Source organism: Pangasianodon hypophthalmus, chromosome 18, assembly GCF_027358585.1.
Source record: "Pangasianodon hypophthalmus isolate fPanHyp1 chromosome 18, fPanHyp1.pri, whole genome shotgun sequence".
Lineage (NCBI taxonomy): Eukaryota > Metazoa > Chordata > Actinopteri > Siluriformes > Pangasiidae > Pangasianodon > Pangasianodon hypophthalmus.
The window spans coordinates 15202898-15222209 of NC_069727.1; the positions used below are offsets into that span (position 1 = coordinate 15202898).

The window sequence follows — 19312 nt, forward strand, 5'->3', positions numbered from 1 at the left end:
GCTATGGCACATTAAGCAACCTTAACACATAATCACAACATTGTTTCAAATAATAATGGCCAACATCCTGCAAATTCCACAGAAAGAGCATTTTTACTTTCAAACCCTACACAGTTTAATTACAAACCACTCTACAGTTGTCTGTTTTGTTCTTACAACAATGCGCCATCTATGTCTCCTTCTATATATTTTTCTTTCTCTATGTTTCTCTCTTTTTACACTGTGGGACTTTGTTTGGGAGAAGAGGAGGAGAAATTGGATGAGAGCTGAAGTTCATGGAGGTTACGTTGCCAGGCAACAGTCTGCCGTCGTGAGAGAAGCATATTCAGATTGGTAAGCAAAGGACAACAACAAGGCCGGCACAGAGAGAGACATAGAATGAGAGAAAGAGCAGGAGATAGAGACTGTCTGCATGTATGTGCGTGTGTGTGTGTGTGTGTGTGTGTGGGTGGGTGAGTGTGTATGTTGGAAATGAGAACTTGCTGACCTGACAGAACAAGCTGAGACATTGGAGTTGTCCACAGCTTATAGCATGACACCACCTTCGGTATTGGCTACAGGAGTTAAAAATAACCCGAAGGATACTTCTATATAAGTCTTGGAAGGTGAAGTATGTACCAAAGCATGATGAAATCCTTACCTATGGAACAGGACAGACTTCACCAGTGTCACCACGTCTCTACTGGCATTATACCCGGCACACACTATGGCCATATGAATTGTCTGGAGAGAGCAAGAACAAGAGGGATTACAAAAATGAAAAGGAGAGGAACATGGTTTCATGGTTGCATAAGTAAACGTAGGTACAATAGTTTCTCTAAAGCAGCACTGCATTATAAGAGATCTCACAACACTAAGCACCAATTTGTTTCTGCAAAGCGCTGCTAAGGGAACACTGATGACTCTTTATCTAAATCTCAATGAGATTTTTTGGTTTAAATCCTCCTCTTGAACTCATCTTAAATGCTCAGTGCATACATTATACTCATTACTCGTATTAGTCTATAGTTAAAATGTCATGGAATTTTATTACATTGCTGATGGATAATTACAGCGATGATGAAATGTGTTACGCCAAATCCTACTTTGGCATTATTTCAGATACAGTACTGTAAGACACTAGTACTTAATAGGTATGTTGTAACTACAAGTAATTTCAACTACTTAGATTTTAAAATACATAATAACTTCTGTTAAAACTACCAGATTTGTACAGCAGTACCTGGTGCCACAATGCAAACATAATTCTGAATTTAACAGGGAACAATTTAGTAAATGCAATTAAAGCTTTATTTCATCATTTGGCAAGTTGAACTGTAAGTACCAGGTATACAGCAGTTCAAAATTCAATCTGACTAAAAAGATGAGGTAACAAGTAACAAATGTGTCTATAACATTACATAAGTATTCCTTACCTGAAAGCAAATGGATATTGGTAATATAATGTGCAAATAAGCCCAGCTACATCCCTGCTATTTTTTCATGGTAGTTATTATGTACTTAAGATTTTACAACTATATTTACCAATTATTACATGTCAGGACTATGAGTGTATCAATACTAAATAATAATATAATATGTGAGCTGATAAATATTATTGGAAGTAATTAATTAATTGTTAGATTGCACAGTCTGGTCAGCTATAATTTGTATATACGTTACTTTTAAAATTAATTCCCAGAATTTGTATAACTTGTACAAACACACTATTTTTTTCATACATTGGGGTCCAAAAGTCTGAGACCACATCAAAAGTATTGGACAGTCTCTTCTACGGAAGCACGTGTTCAGACGAAACCCTGATAGATTTGATCTAAAATGGAACGTAAGGTTTTGCAAAACTTTTGGAACCCATGCCAGTGTGTGTTTACACACATGCAAAAATGTCCCATGTTACAAAACTATGAAACAGTTACAACATACAAAATCAAACCCTGCAATATAAATTTGTAATAACAAATTATAAATATATTATAACATAAAATGCATAATGTTAAAAAGTCTGTTATTATCAATAGTATTGAGTATGGTGGTCCTCCATTGCTTCCTTGTAAAATACATTTAAGAAGTTTTCCACTGCTTTTGGAGCATGGCTGTGTGGATTCCTTTCAATTCATTCACGGTATTATAGACCTACTATATTTTCAATCACAGGAGTATTAGTGAGGTTGGTCAGCAAGAAGAATAATTTGTGACCACAGATATGCTGCTCACCATTTCATATTTGTCCAATGTTCATAAACAAGGATGTTCAGTAAAACAGATATACAGTATAATGCCTTTACTTATATTCTAATCTTAGCAATATTAGAGGGCATTGTTTGAGAATAATACAAACAATAAAGGTTCATCAAAGATTTTACCCCTTTTTACCGTTTGGTTTGGTGAGTATTAAATACTGAACTTTATTTATATTATTGAATTTATATCCTTCATCTGCCTCAAAATGTTAGTTCGATGTCCATTCTATCGCCCATCCATCCTCACAATTATTTATAAATATACAACATGTAACATGAACTGTGGTTTGTGGTGTACATTGTGACCCATACACACATGTGTAGAATGCACACACAGATTCTGATGGTAAAAGTATTTGGACATAAATGTTTACATGGCTGCTATTCCTTTATTTAACAGCTTTTTAAAAGGACATTAAAATGCGCTGTGCAAATCAAGCAGGAAGTGTGGAGCTTGGAACCACGAGGTGAAAGTTTAAATGTAGTCTACATGGACATACATCGTGTGCTTGAGAGAGGATTCTGATATTCATCATGTAGAAGGTGCTACACGTAAGGTAAATGTGAACTTTTTTTATGAGACTGGAGGTTAATACAGAAATTCACTGTGGCCCCAGTAGGGTCGTAAACATGAATGCTACACAAGCCTGATGCTACCTTAGGTTAAAATATTGGAACATGAGCAAAATCAAAACTAGAATGATAGAATAGAACCACTTTATATAACATAAAAATACATAAACTACAATATACCCAATAAATACTAAACACCAAAATTTATACAAATCAATTACACTGGAGAAATAAGTAGAGGTTTTGTGGAAGCACAATGTATTAAAACAGATTCATATCATACGCATGCTCTGTGGGATCGTACAATAAGTACGAATCACAAGTAGAATTTGTACAAGTGTTATATGCTGGATGGTCCTTTAGTACTGTATATGCTAATTTTTGTGAGACCTTGTTGAATTGTCAGCCAATTTAAACATGACAGAGCTACACACATACATACACGATCATTTCTTTTTATTTGTGAACAGAAATGCATAAAAATTAATAAAAATGAAAAAGTGAAGAAAAGAATAAATATACTGGTGTTTGTAAACATGAAGCAAAAAGGTGATTTTGGTCCCAATCACCTTCTCTTCATCTCTTACATACATGTGAACAGAACATGTGGGTTAAGAGTTCAATCCTGAAGGTCTTAACCATACCTTACCTCACACTTGTCCACCACAGGCTGAGACACACAATCAGAGCTGTTTCCTTGTGTGATGCCTCTCTGAGACTCTGCATGCTTTGAACCCTCTCTGCCAATGTGGGACTGGTTGCCATGGCGTCCACTGCCATACTGGTTGCCATGGGTGGGGCTCCTGGGTGGCTGACTCAGCTCCTTCCTGAGTGCTCGGTTTTCCTCTTCCACCTCCCGTACCCGTAGTTCCAGGGCCAGCGTAGAGGACTGAGGCTCCAGTGGAGACAGAGGCAACGGCTTCACTGAGGGCAAGAAAAAAAAGCTATTACATTTGTAGTTTGTCTTTTTAAACATCTTTTTCAAATTGTTAGAATCATATAATTTCAAAGATACTTTAAAAAAACCTGTGATTTAGAGAAATGTCATGCATCTCTGTAGTTTCAGGCTCCTATTTATATATCCACATCCAGCCAGAAGAGAACTGCGCAACTCTACTCTTTTTCTTTTAAATGCAAATCACAAGATATGTGTAGTTACAACTGACTGAGTAGGTACAGTTGGTTGTGGTAAGTGAAAGCCTTGTTGATGTTTCTACATAGAACATTTAAGGGTTCCCCAAGAGGCACAAACTAAAGAATCCTTAAACGGAACATTCTGTACAATGTAAACGACAACAAAGTATTCAAAAATCAAAGGACAATCTTCATGCTACAGCAATGAACCAGAAAATTCACTCATACTGCAATGGTAAATAAAGGCCAGAAGACCCATGTTCTTGTCTTCCTCTTTCACACCAAAACACACCCACACAAGCAATTGCATTCATACAGCAGCAAAGTAAATGGGGGTGTAAGCTGTTATTGCTCTTATTGATCATGGTCAGAAGACAGATAGCTTTACTGTATGGCATCATTACTCATCTCAGCACTAACCCCCGTGTGTAGCATTCCTCAGGGATTGAACAGAGAGTACAGAAAATAGAAAAAAATAATATGGATACTGTGGCTAAAGCCATTTATTACTGTAAGAACATTTTCAATAAACTCCTAATCTACCAGTCTTTAACCTGAGGAATGCCTGAAAGAAAGCTCTCTTTCTCAGGCTTCCCTGGTGGGAAGTCTTAATAGATACTGTATATAAGCAGCATAACAGGATATCGAGAGGCTGCTTTGGCTGCAATATAAAGTCTAAATTAGATTAATTTACAAATCTGACACAAGAGATCATCTGGGCAGGACAGAACCATTAAAGAAAAAGGCAGATACATGAGAGACAATGCATAGCAGTGCAAATGAACTAGAAGTCCTCTCATTGGGTGAATGTGTGCTAATAAGTGACATGTGATTGATTCTTTTCTCTTCTTCTTCTTTGGTTGAGCTTGTACTCAAGGCAGTTAAGGGTTTTAGAGTAGCTCTAATAATACTCATAGTCCCTTCAGTCAACAGAGTGGACAATTCATTCTGAAAGGCTCTTACCCACTTGGCCTCGGACACCCACTTTCAATTAAAAACAGATTACCGTTGGTTTGTTTTTTGATGGGCACAATTAATTTCACATCACCACAAGAGAGGGAGAATTCTAACTGCGGCCATGTTGTGAGAGGTGAAATGGATGCAGCAGTAAATTTCTTTGGAGCAATGCGCTGGCTAAATGATCCTTGCTACTATGTCCTTTATCACTTTTAGAGGCTCTAATCAATCTGCTGAAGGATTGAGTCTGTGGATTATGTCCAGTCACAGTGAAGTGTGTCCTCATACATACTTAGTAGAGGTGTAATGCAATGCCATTATCTGTATTTGTATCTGTATCTGTTTAGTGCTCAAAATCTGTTTTCACATTTGGATTTAAAACGGAAGTGGGCATGGTCTATACCAGAATGTGTCTGCTATCTAATGTGACTGAGTAAGTAAGCTAAATAGGTTTCTGTTATAACCAGTGGGGGGTTTGGGACCCAGAAGCAGAACACAGACACAAGGACAGAAGGTTAAATGGGTTTTATTGAAGAGAGAGTGTGAAATGTGTGAGGGAGGAGCGTGGCTTGTGAACAGGGGTCCACAGTCTGAGATGATGTCCAGGGAGATTCCATGCAGCTGTAAAACATAGCTGACCATGAGATTTGCAGTATCATGGGCTGTAGGGAGCTTGGGGAGAGCCACAAAATGCACTCCCTTGGAAAAGTGGCCTATGACGGTGAGAATGGTCGTGTTACCTTGTGAGGGGAGAAGTCTGGTGACGAAATTCAAGGCAATGTGAGACCAGGGATGGCTGGGAATAGGCAAGGGATGAAGCAGACCAGCTGGTGGGCAGTGCAAGACTTTACCACAGGCGCACACCGAGCAGGCTGAGATGAAGGTCTGGGTGTCGGCGTCCATGGTCGGCCACCAGAAGTGTCATCTCAGCAGACCCAAAGTGCGACTGGAACCGGGGTGACAGGCAAAATTGGAGGAGTGACTCCACTGGAGGACCTGAGAACACACAGTGTCAGGAACAAATAGAGGGCTCGTTACCTGGGTCAGGTTGGGTGCATTGAGCCTCCTTGACCAGGGTCTCCATCTCCCACGTGACTGCACACACCATGCAGGAAGGAGGGAGGATGGTATCAGGGCTTGGGGGTGCATCCTCAGAGGTGAATTGGCAGGACAGGGCATCAGGTTTGATGTTCTTTGACCCGGGGAGGTACATGATAGTGAAACTGAACAGGCCAGACAACAAAGCCCAGCGTGCCTGATGAGATATTAGCCATTTAGTGTTGGTGATGCATTTTAGGTTCTTGTGGTTGGTCCATACAATAAAAAGTTGTTCAGCCCCCTCAAGCCAGTGCCTCCACTCCTCCAGCACCAACTTGACCACCAGCAACTCGCAATTCCCCATGTCGTAGTTGTGTTCAACATGGGACACAAGGTGAGAGAAGGCAGCACACAGGTGAAGTTTTTTGTCAGGGGCTGCATGTTGGGACTGCACCCACTCCTGAGTCCAAGGCATCCACCTTCACTATGAACTGTCGAGGGGGATCAGGTTGAATTAACACTGGGGCCGAGATGAACAACTTCTTGAGTCTGGCAAAGGTGGAATTTGCCTCAGGGGTCAAAACAAGGAGAGATAAGGAGAGGGTCTGGTCCTTGCTAAAAACATCTCCTAGGTCATGGTATTCAGGGGGCACAGCTGAAAGATCAGGAGCCACTGCCACCACAGCGGGCGGAAGAGACAATTGCAGGCAGGAGGAATGACAAAAGGAACTCCAGTTAGCTATTTTCCCTGCCAACCAATCTATGTAGGAGTTGTTCTTCCTCAGCCACGAGTGCCCCAACACCAACGGGGTACACGAGGAAGAAATGAGGTTCAGCTGGACATGCTCACGGTGGTTGCCTGAGAGGACCAGGAGAAACAGAATGGTGCGGTGGTTTATGCGGGCCAAGAATCTTCTATCCAGGGCATTTACAGCAATGGGAGAATCGATGGGGACACCGGACTGGGAAGCAAGCTCTGTATCCAAAAAGCTGTTGTCAGCACCCGAGTCGAGCCGCGTGAGCAGAGGTACAGAGAGCTGGCTGTGACACAGAGTGGCTTGGACTTTGAAATGGAGTAGGCGAACTGAAGAAGTGGGGTTTCAGCTCACCAGCAGCCCCCTCTCTACTGATGAGCCCCCGATGAGCATGAGAGTCAGAAGCTTTGTCTGGGGAAGGCAAAGCAAGGCTGGGCATAGCAGAGTGCAGGCAGACAGGGAGGTAAGGTGAAACGTGGATGTTGAGCACAGGGCGAAAACAACGACCTGGACATGAACACAAGAAAGGGCCTAATCACAGATACCGCACTGGTAGCTGGAATGATCTGTCGATGAATGGCTGGGGAACTGGGGTTTATATACACTGCAATCTGATGAGGAGATAGGAAGCAGGTGCGTTCACTTGATGAAGCAGAGGGAGGCGTGAAGTGGAGCGCCACGCCCAGAGACACACGCAGACTTGTGTGACTTTTGTTTTGTTTTGTCCTGCAGGATCCAGAGGCACACACCAAGCTTTCTTAAAAGAACAACAAAAAATGAGTACTCCACCTTGTTCATATCTTTATCTGTTCAATCTGAATAATGTACTAATATTCGGTTACATCCCTAATACTTATACATATTGATATAAAAAACTCTATAAGTTAACAGCCAATGTCATAATGGCTAAATATATTTCAGAGCAATACTATGAACTTGATTGTCACATTTTTTTTAGGAAAATTCACTAATCATTCATGGTGGTAGGGGTTACAGAGTGAATAATCAGATTTATAAAAGACATAAGGATTGGACATTTATGGAATAAACTCAATGAAACTTTGTAAAGACAAAAAAAAAAAGGTAAAACAAAATAATGTGGTAAAATAATGACTAGGTGAACACAGTCAGGGAACAAACATATATAATGCTTGCTGGCATGAGAACACAACAACTTTTCACCACTTTTTTTAGCCTATCCTCTAGAGCACCAATATAACAACACATGGAACAGTATAAAATTTATCTGTGGACTAAAGTACACGATTAATCTTGTCTAAGATCAAAATTCAATCCTTTTGCATGTAAGATTCAAATATTAACCATTTGTGTAACCTCCCCAGACTTGTTGGCAGAGTCCTATTCTATATAACATAAATTCATAACCCTTAAAGCAGGGGCCATTTAAACCCCCCCCCCCCCCCCATCCCCCCACCCCCCCACCCCCCCCCGGCCCGCAACTGACGTCAAAAATATAACGCAATCCGGCCCACAAAATTATTACTATTATTATTATTATTATTATTATTATTATTTGTAGTTGTTTCACAGCAATGTAAAGTACTCATTCAATATGTACTAGAAACAAAAACACAGTTCAATAAAAAAAAAAAAATAGCGTAAAAAACCTGAGCTTGCCGGCAGACTTGATAAGAAGTTAGCTGGTTTCGGTGCTTTAGCAGTTTATTTTTTGTTTGGCTATGAACAAAAATGTGTCTTATTCCAAACCGAAAAGGAAAGCGGATGATTAACAAAGACAGTTTCAGGAAAGATGGACACTGCAGTATTTTTCTGTGGAGTTTAATGGAAATGCTACCTGTCCGATATGCAAAGAAAAAGTTGTCGTTCTAAAGGAATACAATCTCAAGCGTCATTACTCGACTAAACACGGAGACAAATATGAAAAGTACAAGGAACTTGCATACTCTGTGGCGCTTGACGAAAGCAGAGACAAAACTGACAATGCTCAGCTAGCTATTTTCATCAGGGGTATTAATGACCAGTTTGAGGTGACAGAAGAAGTTTGGAAGAGACGGAAGAGAATGCACGGCCATACAACAGCCAAAGATATATTTCAGCAGCTGTGCGACGCGATTGAACGCGCTGGTTTGCTGAGGAACAGACTAGTAGGCATTACCACTGATGGCGCCCTGTCTATGACTGGTTAAAAAAATGGTAGCGCTGGTACAAAGAAAGTTGGAAGAGGAAAATGCAGATCCAGCAGTTGTTCATTATACACCAACAAGCACTGTGCAGCAAATGCTTGAAATATGAACATGTCATGTCTGTTGTCCTAAAATGCATCAATTACATCAGGTCAAGGAGTTTACAGCACTGCCAGTCTCGTGCCTTTTTAGAAGAAATTGAGGCAACATATTGTGATGTACTTTACTGAGGTGCGCTGGCTCAGCAGGGGAAATGTCTTGAAGAGATTTTTTGAGTTAAGAACAGAGGTGAAGAGATTCATGAAAGATGGCAGAATGGATGTTCCTGAATCTGATGATCCTAAATGGGTCATGGACCTTGCATTCCTAGTGGACATTACACAGGAGCTGAACATCCTTAACCTGAAGCTCCAGGGCCCTGGTCAGCTTATCACAGCAGTGTATGAAAGTGTGAAAGCCTTCTACACAAAATTGAGATTGTGGAAAACTCAGCTTTCTGCAAAAAACCTCAGTCATTTCACAACATGCAGATCTCTTGTGGAGGAGGGCATAGCATTCAGTGGTGATGAATATGCCTCTGCTGTTGAAAACCTACTTCAGGAATTTGATCAGCGTTTTGCTGACTTCAAGGCACACGGTGACACTTTCCAGCTGTTTGCAGACCCCTTCTCAGCTGATGTGGAGAGTGTCCCAAATTTGTTGCAAATGGAACTTATTGACTTGCAGTGCAACAACTAAATTCAGAGAGGCACAGGGAAATGCAGACAAGACTGCACAGTTTCTGAGAGAATTACCTTCATGCTTCCCAGAGCTGTCCAAAGTGTTCAGTCGGTTAATGTGACTTTTTGGAAGCACATATCTGTGTGAGAAACTTTTCTTCAACTATGAACTTCAATAAATGCAAGTTCAGGTCCAGGCTTAGTGATGCTCATCTTGAAGCTGTACACAGTTACAACTGTGAACTCCACCAGTGCAAACGTGGCTCAGTTGTGTGAGCAGAAGCACTGCCAAGTGTCTGGCAAGAAATAGAAAATGTTTGCAAATGTATTCAGGGATCGCATTTGTTCAGTGTAAGGTTGTTAGTTACTTAAGTTACTTAAGTTAAAATAAAGTAGGTAACTGTTAAAAATTAAAAATTATATAACATAATGCACAGACACTGTTATTTACATTTTTGTTAAGTATAACAAAAATATGTTAGTAATGTAATTTAAAAGAAATGTGAGCTAACGTCTCAGCAATTAAAGTAAATTTCCAGAAATTTTGCGCTTTCTTGTTGTGCTTGAATGTTAAAATGGCCCTCCTATGAGACCTCCTTTGAGTTTGAGACCCCTGCCTTAAAGAGTGACCGATACACCACAGAAGAAATCACTCATCACAGACAGATGTGTTTCAGTTACCAGATAAATAACTGGTGAGTGAAATATACAAAATGGTTAATGTCATATCTTCGTATTACATTTCTGGAAGGGGATTGATACTTTTCGATGTAGAAGTAAAATATGTGTAGCAATTTCATAGTTTGATGAGGCCAGTTAAGTTTAGCCTGTTTGATTTTTTTCTTATTAACATTAATGATGAATGTTTATGTGATTTAGTAGAGATAAAATTGTAAAAGAGAAAGACCCATTTAATTAAATTTCAAGGTTCTTGTTTTTTTATTAAATTCTTTAGGAAATTCCTAATTTGTAATTTAATTTGGTTACTGGTATTTTAACAGGAAATAATCATTAGATTAGCCTAAATCAGGAGAATAAAACAAAAAAAAATTTTAATTGAATTAAATTAAATAAAAAAAAAAAACACTGATATTTGTTACAACCAGTCCTATAAGCCACATTAATTTACCCTAACTGCGATTAATAGATTATTTGTCACTTAATTTACATTTCTTCAGCCCTAAAGATAAATAACTGGTACCTCAAAGGGTTAAATAGGGTCTTATTAATAAGCAATGAAGAACTGAAGTCTCGTATGTGCTCACTCCAAAACTGCAATATTCATTATAGACATTTAGCTCAATCAGGTAAAGAAAGGTGTCATTTATTATTAATCCATGTACAATGGTCTCATTAATTGTAGCAGACCAATGTGATCATCCAAGGTGGAAAAAGTCTGGTTTATATTTTGAGATTTTTTTTTTATTTATTTATTTATTTATTTATATTATTATTATATATTATTGCAGCAGACATTTAAACTATACTAATGCTGGAAGACATTAAGTAGTTCATAATTTCAATTGCTAAAATGATCAGGTCATTTTCAATTACACCAGACTTACAAAAAAGTTTTTCTTTTTTTAATGATGGTTATATTTCTTTATTTATCTTTAGATGTATAAATGAGGGAAATCATAATACCATTTCAGGTCCTTTCAATATGTGTTCATTTGTATTCAGACATATTTACCCTGAGCTTTGGGGAGGAGAGAGGAGGAAAAGATATATGACCTTGGCATAGCATTACATCACTGTTATCTCAATATTATTTCAATATCGAGTCAATTCTCCTCCATGGAAGGGTAAAGCAATTACTTTTGGGCTGTGAGCCAAGATTAAAATGTCTTGGAAAAGGGCAGGGGAAATGATTTTGCATTCTTGTCATGCTGCCAGAGGGTAAACTGACTAAGCAACTGGGACCGATGACAGTAAAGACATAAATAATTTGAGTTATGTGTCAAAACACAAAGAGATAGGTGCATTCTGACCTGTGTCCTAACAAATGATAAGACTATGTGCTGTCTTATCATTTGCTAGAGCAGAAGATAAACTAGATAAACATCACATTTTGTAACTTTAGAGGTAATATATAATACAACATTTTTCTTTAAATGCTGATCTCATTTTCTATTCTTTATATCAGCAAAATAAGCATCCAGACTGTTGATATTGAGGATCAGTTGCTGCTGAGATGATGGACAATGTTTTTCCTAGCCCTAAACATGCTAGCTTGTGGTATATTAAAAAATGGTATATAAAAAAAAATATTCCAAAGGGTTCTAAAACACCACTACACTGACACATTTTGCTCCACCCATATCAGTGCATGTTTTTTCACTTCTGGAAATAGCAACTAGGTGAGAACAGAAAAAACACTACTATTATTAGTTAAATAGGTATAACATCAACCACTACTGAGAATAAGGTTTTGATTTGAAAAAAAACATTTTAAGACATTCATTCAATGCCAAATTGCTATGCAGCCACAACGATAAGAGCTTGAAAGTGGAATATAAAAAAATATTTATGCAAGAGATTGCATGGATTTTAAAAGTAACCAAATAAACAAAGCACTAAATAAAAAACCTATAGGTAAATAACCAGCTGTAATAATGAGTCGTGCTGAGTTTGTGATCAGACATTTATCAAAGACTTTGTAAGCTCATGGTAAACTCTCTCTCTCTCTCTCTCTCTCTCTCTCTATATATATATATACATAGTTTTTTTAGTAATAGTCTTTTTTATAGTAATTTCAGCAGCATGTTATTTACATCAGACTTGTAATACTACTGTACGTATATATTTGGAATCCAGCACAGTTTGATGCTTCCCATTCTCTAACACATCTAATTCAACTCATCAAGTTTTTTATGGTTACCTCCATCCCTCTGCGATCACAGTTACTTCTGGTTTAAATCCTCATTATAACATACAGTATAACGTACTATATTTTTGCCTAGATACTTTTTTTAAGCACATCCTTAGGTTTGTTAGGTTTATTTATGAATAAGGAAAGAGAACACATAGAACTTCAACAGCATAATCTTCACGATCAAAATGCAACTGCAAAAGACAGAAGGTGCATGTGGGTTTGGCAGCTAAGCATTATGACCAACATGAGTACGGAATGCTGTATCGGTGTCATTACAAGGAACATACAGAACATTTTACACTAGTCAATCTACACTGACTGTCTATAAAGTTCCACTTTAACTAAAAAGTCCTGCTTTTTAAGCTTGTTTAAAGTTCAAAATAGTTTAGCTACAGCATATCCTGCCTATCTCCTGAAACAGTACAGCCCATTCTAACCACTTTGCTTAGCTAAGAAAGAGAGGCCCTTAATCTTGAGGATCAGTCACGGCTCAGCTGATGGAAGATGTTTCTCTTACCCCAAATATGCTAGCTTGAACTCAAACTGCTATATGAATAATCATGACAATGATGATGGCTTATGGTGATGATGATGAAGATGATGATGATTATTATTATTAAGCGCCGAAGGTGCGTAAGCACCCTATTGTTATTCTACCTTTTCCTCTTCTTCTGTTTCTTCTGGCTGGGCTGTCTATTGCAGCCCATAGAACCATGTGGTAAAAAGTTGTGAAATTTGGCACATTGATTGGGGAGGGTTTAAGGAACATTCTGACCAAATTTGCTGCCAACACTCTAGTGCTCCATCGGGTCAAATTTTGATCTAATTTGGAAGTACATTTATGGTCAAAACTTTTGAACCATGTGTTTAAAAGACAGGCATCCCTGGATTCCCTGGGTCGAGAGCAACGCACTCTATGACGTCAATTTCTGCCTAATTAGATTTTCCACCATCTTGGATTTTGACAAAAACATATTTTTTCACTACTCCACCTACGAATTTTGCCCAATCATCACCAAATTTGGCACACATCATCTTCAGAGTAAGCCTCACAAAAGTTATCAAAAGAGTTCTGATTACTCCAAACAGTTTGCCCGTAATGGGCCAGTGAATCTGATGGCGACGCCTCCAAACAGAATGTCAGGCTGTATCTCAGCAAAGACTTTGTGCACTGACACAAATGGTTGTAGGCATCTTCAGGACCATGATCTGAGGCTATGTAACAAATTTTGTGCCAGCATCACCTACTGGTCAAAAGTAACAATAACCTGCTAAAAAAATGCTTTCATCTAACTGCCATTTTTGCTACTCCTCCTCCCAATTTGGTCCAATCTTCACCAAATTTGGCTCAAATCATCTTGAGAGCTGTCTGAACAAAGGTAATCAAAGAATATTGATATTCAAATGGTTCTCCTGTAACATGCCAGAAAACGCAAAAAACAGGATTTTAGGGTGTGTCTCAGCAATGCATCTATGTATCATCATTAAACTTGTACCCAAGATGTTTTGTGACCCTGCCATCTTGTGGTCAAGAACTGTAACAACTTTTTAACTTTTATCATTTGAAGAGTTTGTGCTAAATTCACAGTCCTTTTTTCCTATAATTCTTTAGAGTATGCTGAAGTGAATGCACACCAAGATCTGAAATTCAAGTGTACTTCCTGTCGACTATCTTGGATTTTGTTTTTTCAGTACTCCTCCTACAAATTGTGTCCAATCAATACCAAATTTGGCATACATCACATTCAGACCAACCTGGAAAAAAAAGTTATCAAAAGAATTTTGATATTCCAAACATTTTGCCTGTAATGTGCCAACAAATGTGACGGCGAAGTCGCCAAACAGGAAGTGAGGCTGTATCTCAGCAATGACCTTGCACACTGACACAAATCATGGTAGACATCTTCAGGACCATGCCCTGAGGCTATGCAACAGATTTTGTGACAGCACCACTTACTGGTCAAAAGTTACAATAACATGATGCTTCTGTCTAACTGCAATTTTTGCTTCAACTTTTGTCCAATCTTCACCAAATTTGGCTCACATCATATTGAGACCTGTCTAAACTTGCATAAAATGGAGAAAAAAGGCCTAGACTGATGAGTAAAAACATAAATGCCACCCTGGACCCTACACTCAGAGAATTCCACCACTGTCCGTGGTCAAAACATACAAATCATGAGTGAAACTACAAATCACTCTTGAATCCCTTTCCTAAAGGTTCTGCTTTCCTGTGATTGCTTAGGAAACAATCGTAGTGCATCTGTGAATGTGCGGCTCACCGAGTCTAGGTGTTTGGCCCCAAAAAATGCTGCTTGCAGCTTTTATTATTATTATTATTATTATTATTATTATTATTATTGAAACATGGTGGAAAACTGGAACTTCTCTTGAAGTCAGGAAAATATTGTTCCTGTACTGTACTGGACACTCTTGTGTCTGCCTATAGAGGGGGTCCCTAGAGGTGGGATCATAAGTGTAATTTAGGACAAAAGTGGGTTTGAAAATACCACTATTTTGACACATTTTGCTCCACCCACATTAGCACAAGCACTTATATTTTTGGAAATAGCAGCTAGGCAAGTAAAGAAAAGCATTGGCTTATGCCCAAACACACAAAAATACTACAGTGGTATACCATTTACACTTGCACATGCACAAAAATAGAGCCCACAAAAGCTTTCTTAAAGTAGTGTATTTTCAGCATATGAGGCAAATCCTTTTCCATCTGCTCCAAGACAGTATTATGTACCTTCCCCCTACCCATTAATTTAGAGCAGTGTTGGCTCTGGAAATTAGTCTAGTAGTGTAAATACATTATATTACCAAAGAACACAATGCTGCAATATGGGACAGTATGGATACTTATTTTGTGAACTGTTTGGAATTATCTCAATTTCTGCATGAATAACTCCTAAATTTGCTAATTAAATCATAATTTAAGAAAAGACTTTATGACTTAGATAAAGATGAAATCATATTTTACTGTGTACTGTTATAGAAATTCAAATAATTTCAAATGATTCACAGTTTTCCTTGTATTTTGCCAATGATAAATAATACATAAAATATACATTTAAATATATTAAAATTGAGTCAGAATCCAATCTCAGCAGAGTAGTAAGCAGTAGGATTTCTAGCAATCTTGGAATTTGATCCTCTTATTGTACATGTTGTACTGTTTTCACTAAGATCTGTAAACTTGTAAGAATTGCAAAAGTCAACTGCTAAAAAAAAAATAAGGAGAGAACATGTTCAGTAGACATACTCTAATTCTTCTTCTTATGAGTATTTTGTCCTGGCATATTGCTAAGTCTAATGAGTTTGCTTTCTGGGTCAATCTGATTGATGTTGAGCATTTGGTTACATAAATGCACTTTTATCTGTATTTAGCTAACAGAGCAAAAAAAAAACAAAAAAAAAAACAAAGGTCAAACTGCCAAACAGTACCAATAAAAGCAAGGTTATAAGGTTTCACAGAAATGTTTAATGTGCTATTTTTTCAGGAATCTTGTCATATAAGGTTCATTCAGATAGAAATGTACATATTAAGCAGCAGATCATTAGAGAGAAACAGAGAACTGCAGCGAGAAAGATATTTTCTTGTAAACAAGCACAAACTTCCTACCTGTGAAGTTGGTAGCAGACAGGTAGAGCCACGTGATGGCCGGGATAAAGAGCAGGATGAGGGAGGCAGCCAGGAACTTCCTGCGCCCACGACACATTCCCAGCATCCTCTGCGCTGAAGAGAGGGGGCGTTCAGGAGGCTGACAGACCTCTATTTGGCCAGCAGGTGTTAGCCAGGGGGTGCATGGCATTGACTGAATAAAAAAAGCGTAAAAAGAAAGATCAGCAAATATCAGATGAAGTGTACTGGAGGTGTATGGGATCAAGTTTCCTGTTTATGGATTAAACTGTCTCCATAGATAAGAGTAATTTTTTTACACAGAATTTCCTTAGCGCAGCTCAGCAATGTTCGCAACTCATTGTGTTACATGACTGAGTGTCTGCTTATGTGTTTTCTCTCTTTTTTCCTGTTTGATCTCTCCCCCTGAGTCTCTCCATAGGTGCATCATGCTGTCAATCAGCATTATTGTGGCCTGACCAATTAGACTGCACAGTACATGGGACCTGACCAACTGGAACACAGACATAGCAAAAGGGCAGAGCTTTGAACTTAAAAGCTGCACAGCTTTAGCCAATGACTCGCTTGTTTGCATGCTGACCTGTTTGTTAATACTTACATTTGCTGCTTTTTTAATCTGCTTTCATGATGGTGAGATGAAGCCTCACGAAGCATTTAAGTAAGCATTGGTTACTTGCTTACTGCTAAAATGGTTAGTTTGTGAAGGCTTCAACTGCCAAATAGAGGTCTCTAGTGGCGAAAAGTATAGGCCTCTGTAGCATGTAAAACTTTTTCAGATGACAGAACTGCATGTTTTAGCAAGTCTAATAAGAAATACACAGCTGATGTAACCCATGTCAAATAAATGACATGTATTATGTTCATAGCCTAGACATAGACATGATATACTGGGTGTGTGCAGAGATATTGTTCTGTATGTTGATAGAATTTATAATGCTATGATTTTTTTTTTTTTTTGGACCGGACACTCCCTTTCCCAACCTCTTTGCTCTTGATAACTGATGTGTGTCATTGTCAGACTATACTAAGCCTAGTGCACATTTCTCAGTGACTCAGCGACTACCTCGCAGCTCTGTGACTACTCACTGTGCACTCCCACAGCAACCGCTCATGTAGTGTGAATGGTTCAGCAATGTAGTTTTCTCAGTCTGCATTTGATCGCAGAGACTTCAATATTTTCAAACATTTTTTAAAATTTTCTCATAGTGTGAAACTCTCTGTGACTAGCTGCAAGTACAGTGATGAGAAACAGCCAGTGAAAGTCCTAGAAGAAATCAGATTCAACTGCTGTCATGCACAGCAGGTCTTTGATCCCAGTTTATCATCTATTTATTTGTGTGGGAGAGCAAGGGCAAAATGTAAGCACAATAACATTGTTTCTATAAAAAAAATTATTTGGCATGTCATACCCAAATGGTTGATAGGAACAGCAAAAATAAAAACAAACAGTACAGGATTCCTGGCAATGCACAGTATGAATATAATATATATATATATATATATATATATATATATATATATATATATATATATATATATATAGTTCACTTTACAGAACAGACAATTCTTGTTGCCTGCATTTCCTCAATTATGAGCAATCATGAGATTTTGAAAGTCATGTAGTGTTTACTTGGTCTTAGTGTGTTAGTGTTTTCGTCAGTGGTAAGTTTACCTGTTATCAGTTTCTTTTTGTCCATTTACAGGTCTATTTTTAAGTTTTTGTCTTCAGTCATACTTCCAAACTCCTACCACTCTTTTAACCTCTACCATCCCATACCATCTTGCCAGGCCTCAACCTTAATATTGTAATTGTTCTCACTCTCACCCTAGACCTTAGCCCTTTCTGAGAGAACATGACACATTGTTATAGTTTAATTGCATCAAAATGATATCTACTCTAGGTCTGAAGCCAGTTGTACCAATATAAAACACACACTCAGCAGGACACATACAGACTCTGAAAAGAGAATGTACAAGTCCTTGGCTCATATCAGAGAAGAGCTTTCAGGCCATCACCACTAGTAGCTCTGAGCTGAGAGACATAAGTGCACTAAAATCAAAGAAGTGTATAATTCATTCAAGCTATTAAAAAATGCCTTTCCCATAAGATAAAACAGCAAAATCCTTTTGCCTGACAGACATGTAGGTAAAAAAAATATATTGCTTCTGCACACAACAAACTCACTGAAACTCAAGTAGACACATACTGTATCTTCAAAGCTTATTACCACAGTATTGCTGCATAGGTGTGTAACCCAGAAAATAGTACCTGAAATAATCCAAGAAAACCTGCACTGCCTGGCACTTCAAGCAGGCAACTATTGGTTTCATCCTTTAACCTCCAACTGAAGAGACTCACATTTACACTCAGCCCCAGGCAAACTACTGTGACCTGACAAAATGACAAACAAGTATATGGCTGCTGCTGCTGTGTTCCTAAGGTTCTGGCATTCGTTCAGTGGCCCCTCCAGAAACATCAGCCATATCAGCTGTATCATTTTTATCTGGAAGAAGTCTAAGTAATTCAGCTGACCAAGGTGCATTGGGGAGATAGTGGAGGGCTATAAAAGTGAATGACATGGCTATTAATTTTAGAGTAGATGATGAGATGGATGGCAGAATCTAGGCTGACCCAGAAACAGGTGCTCAGGGAATGTAGGGAGATAAATTAAGAAGTGCAGTCAGAGCCCAGAGCATCATGAGCAGCAAATAAAATTACCACATCTCTTAGTCTATATACAAGGACTGGCAAAACTCCATTTAAGGATATTTTGATATGTAAAATAAAATACATTTTGTAAGAGTGAAATAAGGTCCGTAGTGCCTCTGCAGAATGATAACTAATGCTAATGTTTCATGGCCTATCCTTCAGAAACCGCATTGGTGTTTTGCTCTAAATTAAAAAGGGTCAATCAATTATACTGTCACTTTGGTTTCTAAGTTATTTTTATTATACAATAATTGTTAACCTGCTGTTATGTGCTCTTTTGTGTTTTGGAGAGAAAATAACATCTAATAAAAGCAGTCTAGATTTGTATATCGTGGTAGACAGTTCACACATTGCTCAGTCAGTCAGGTGTTTAGAAGCTAAGTAGTAGAATCTTAGTTTGGAAGTAGCTGAGCTATTTTAAAAATAATGTAGCCTTTCCAGTAACAAGCTACATTTTCAACAAGTATTGTGACTATCAAACATCACTGGCTATGGTGGTG

The 19312-nt window shown here is 38.3% G+C and overlaps 1 protein-coding gene across 1 annotated transcript in view; it reads right to left on the bottom strand.

The window, feature by feature from the left end:
• The window catches only part of LOC113531742 (xylosyl- and glucuronyltransferase LARGE1), a 56434-nt gene that overhangs the window by 20093 nt on the left and 17029 nt on the right, over positions 1-19312 (bottom strand). The window contains exons 2-4 of the mRNA XM_026922628.3: positions 16085-16277; positions 3463-3737; positions 641-723 (exon numbers count right to left, since the gene is read on the bottom strand). Coding sequence (XP_026778429.2) covers positions 641-723; positions 3463-3737; positions 16085-16274 — 548 coding nt within the window. The 5' untranslated portion in view covers positions 16275-16277. The remainder of the gene's footprint in view (positions 1-640; positions 724-3462; positions 3738-16084; positions 16278-19312) is intronic.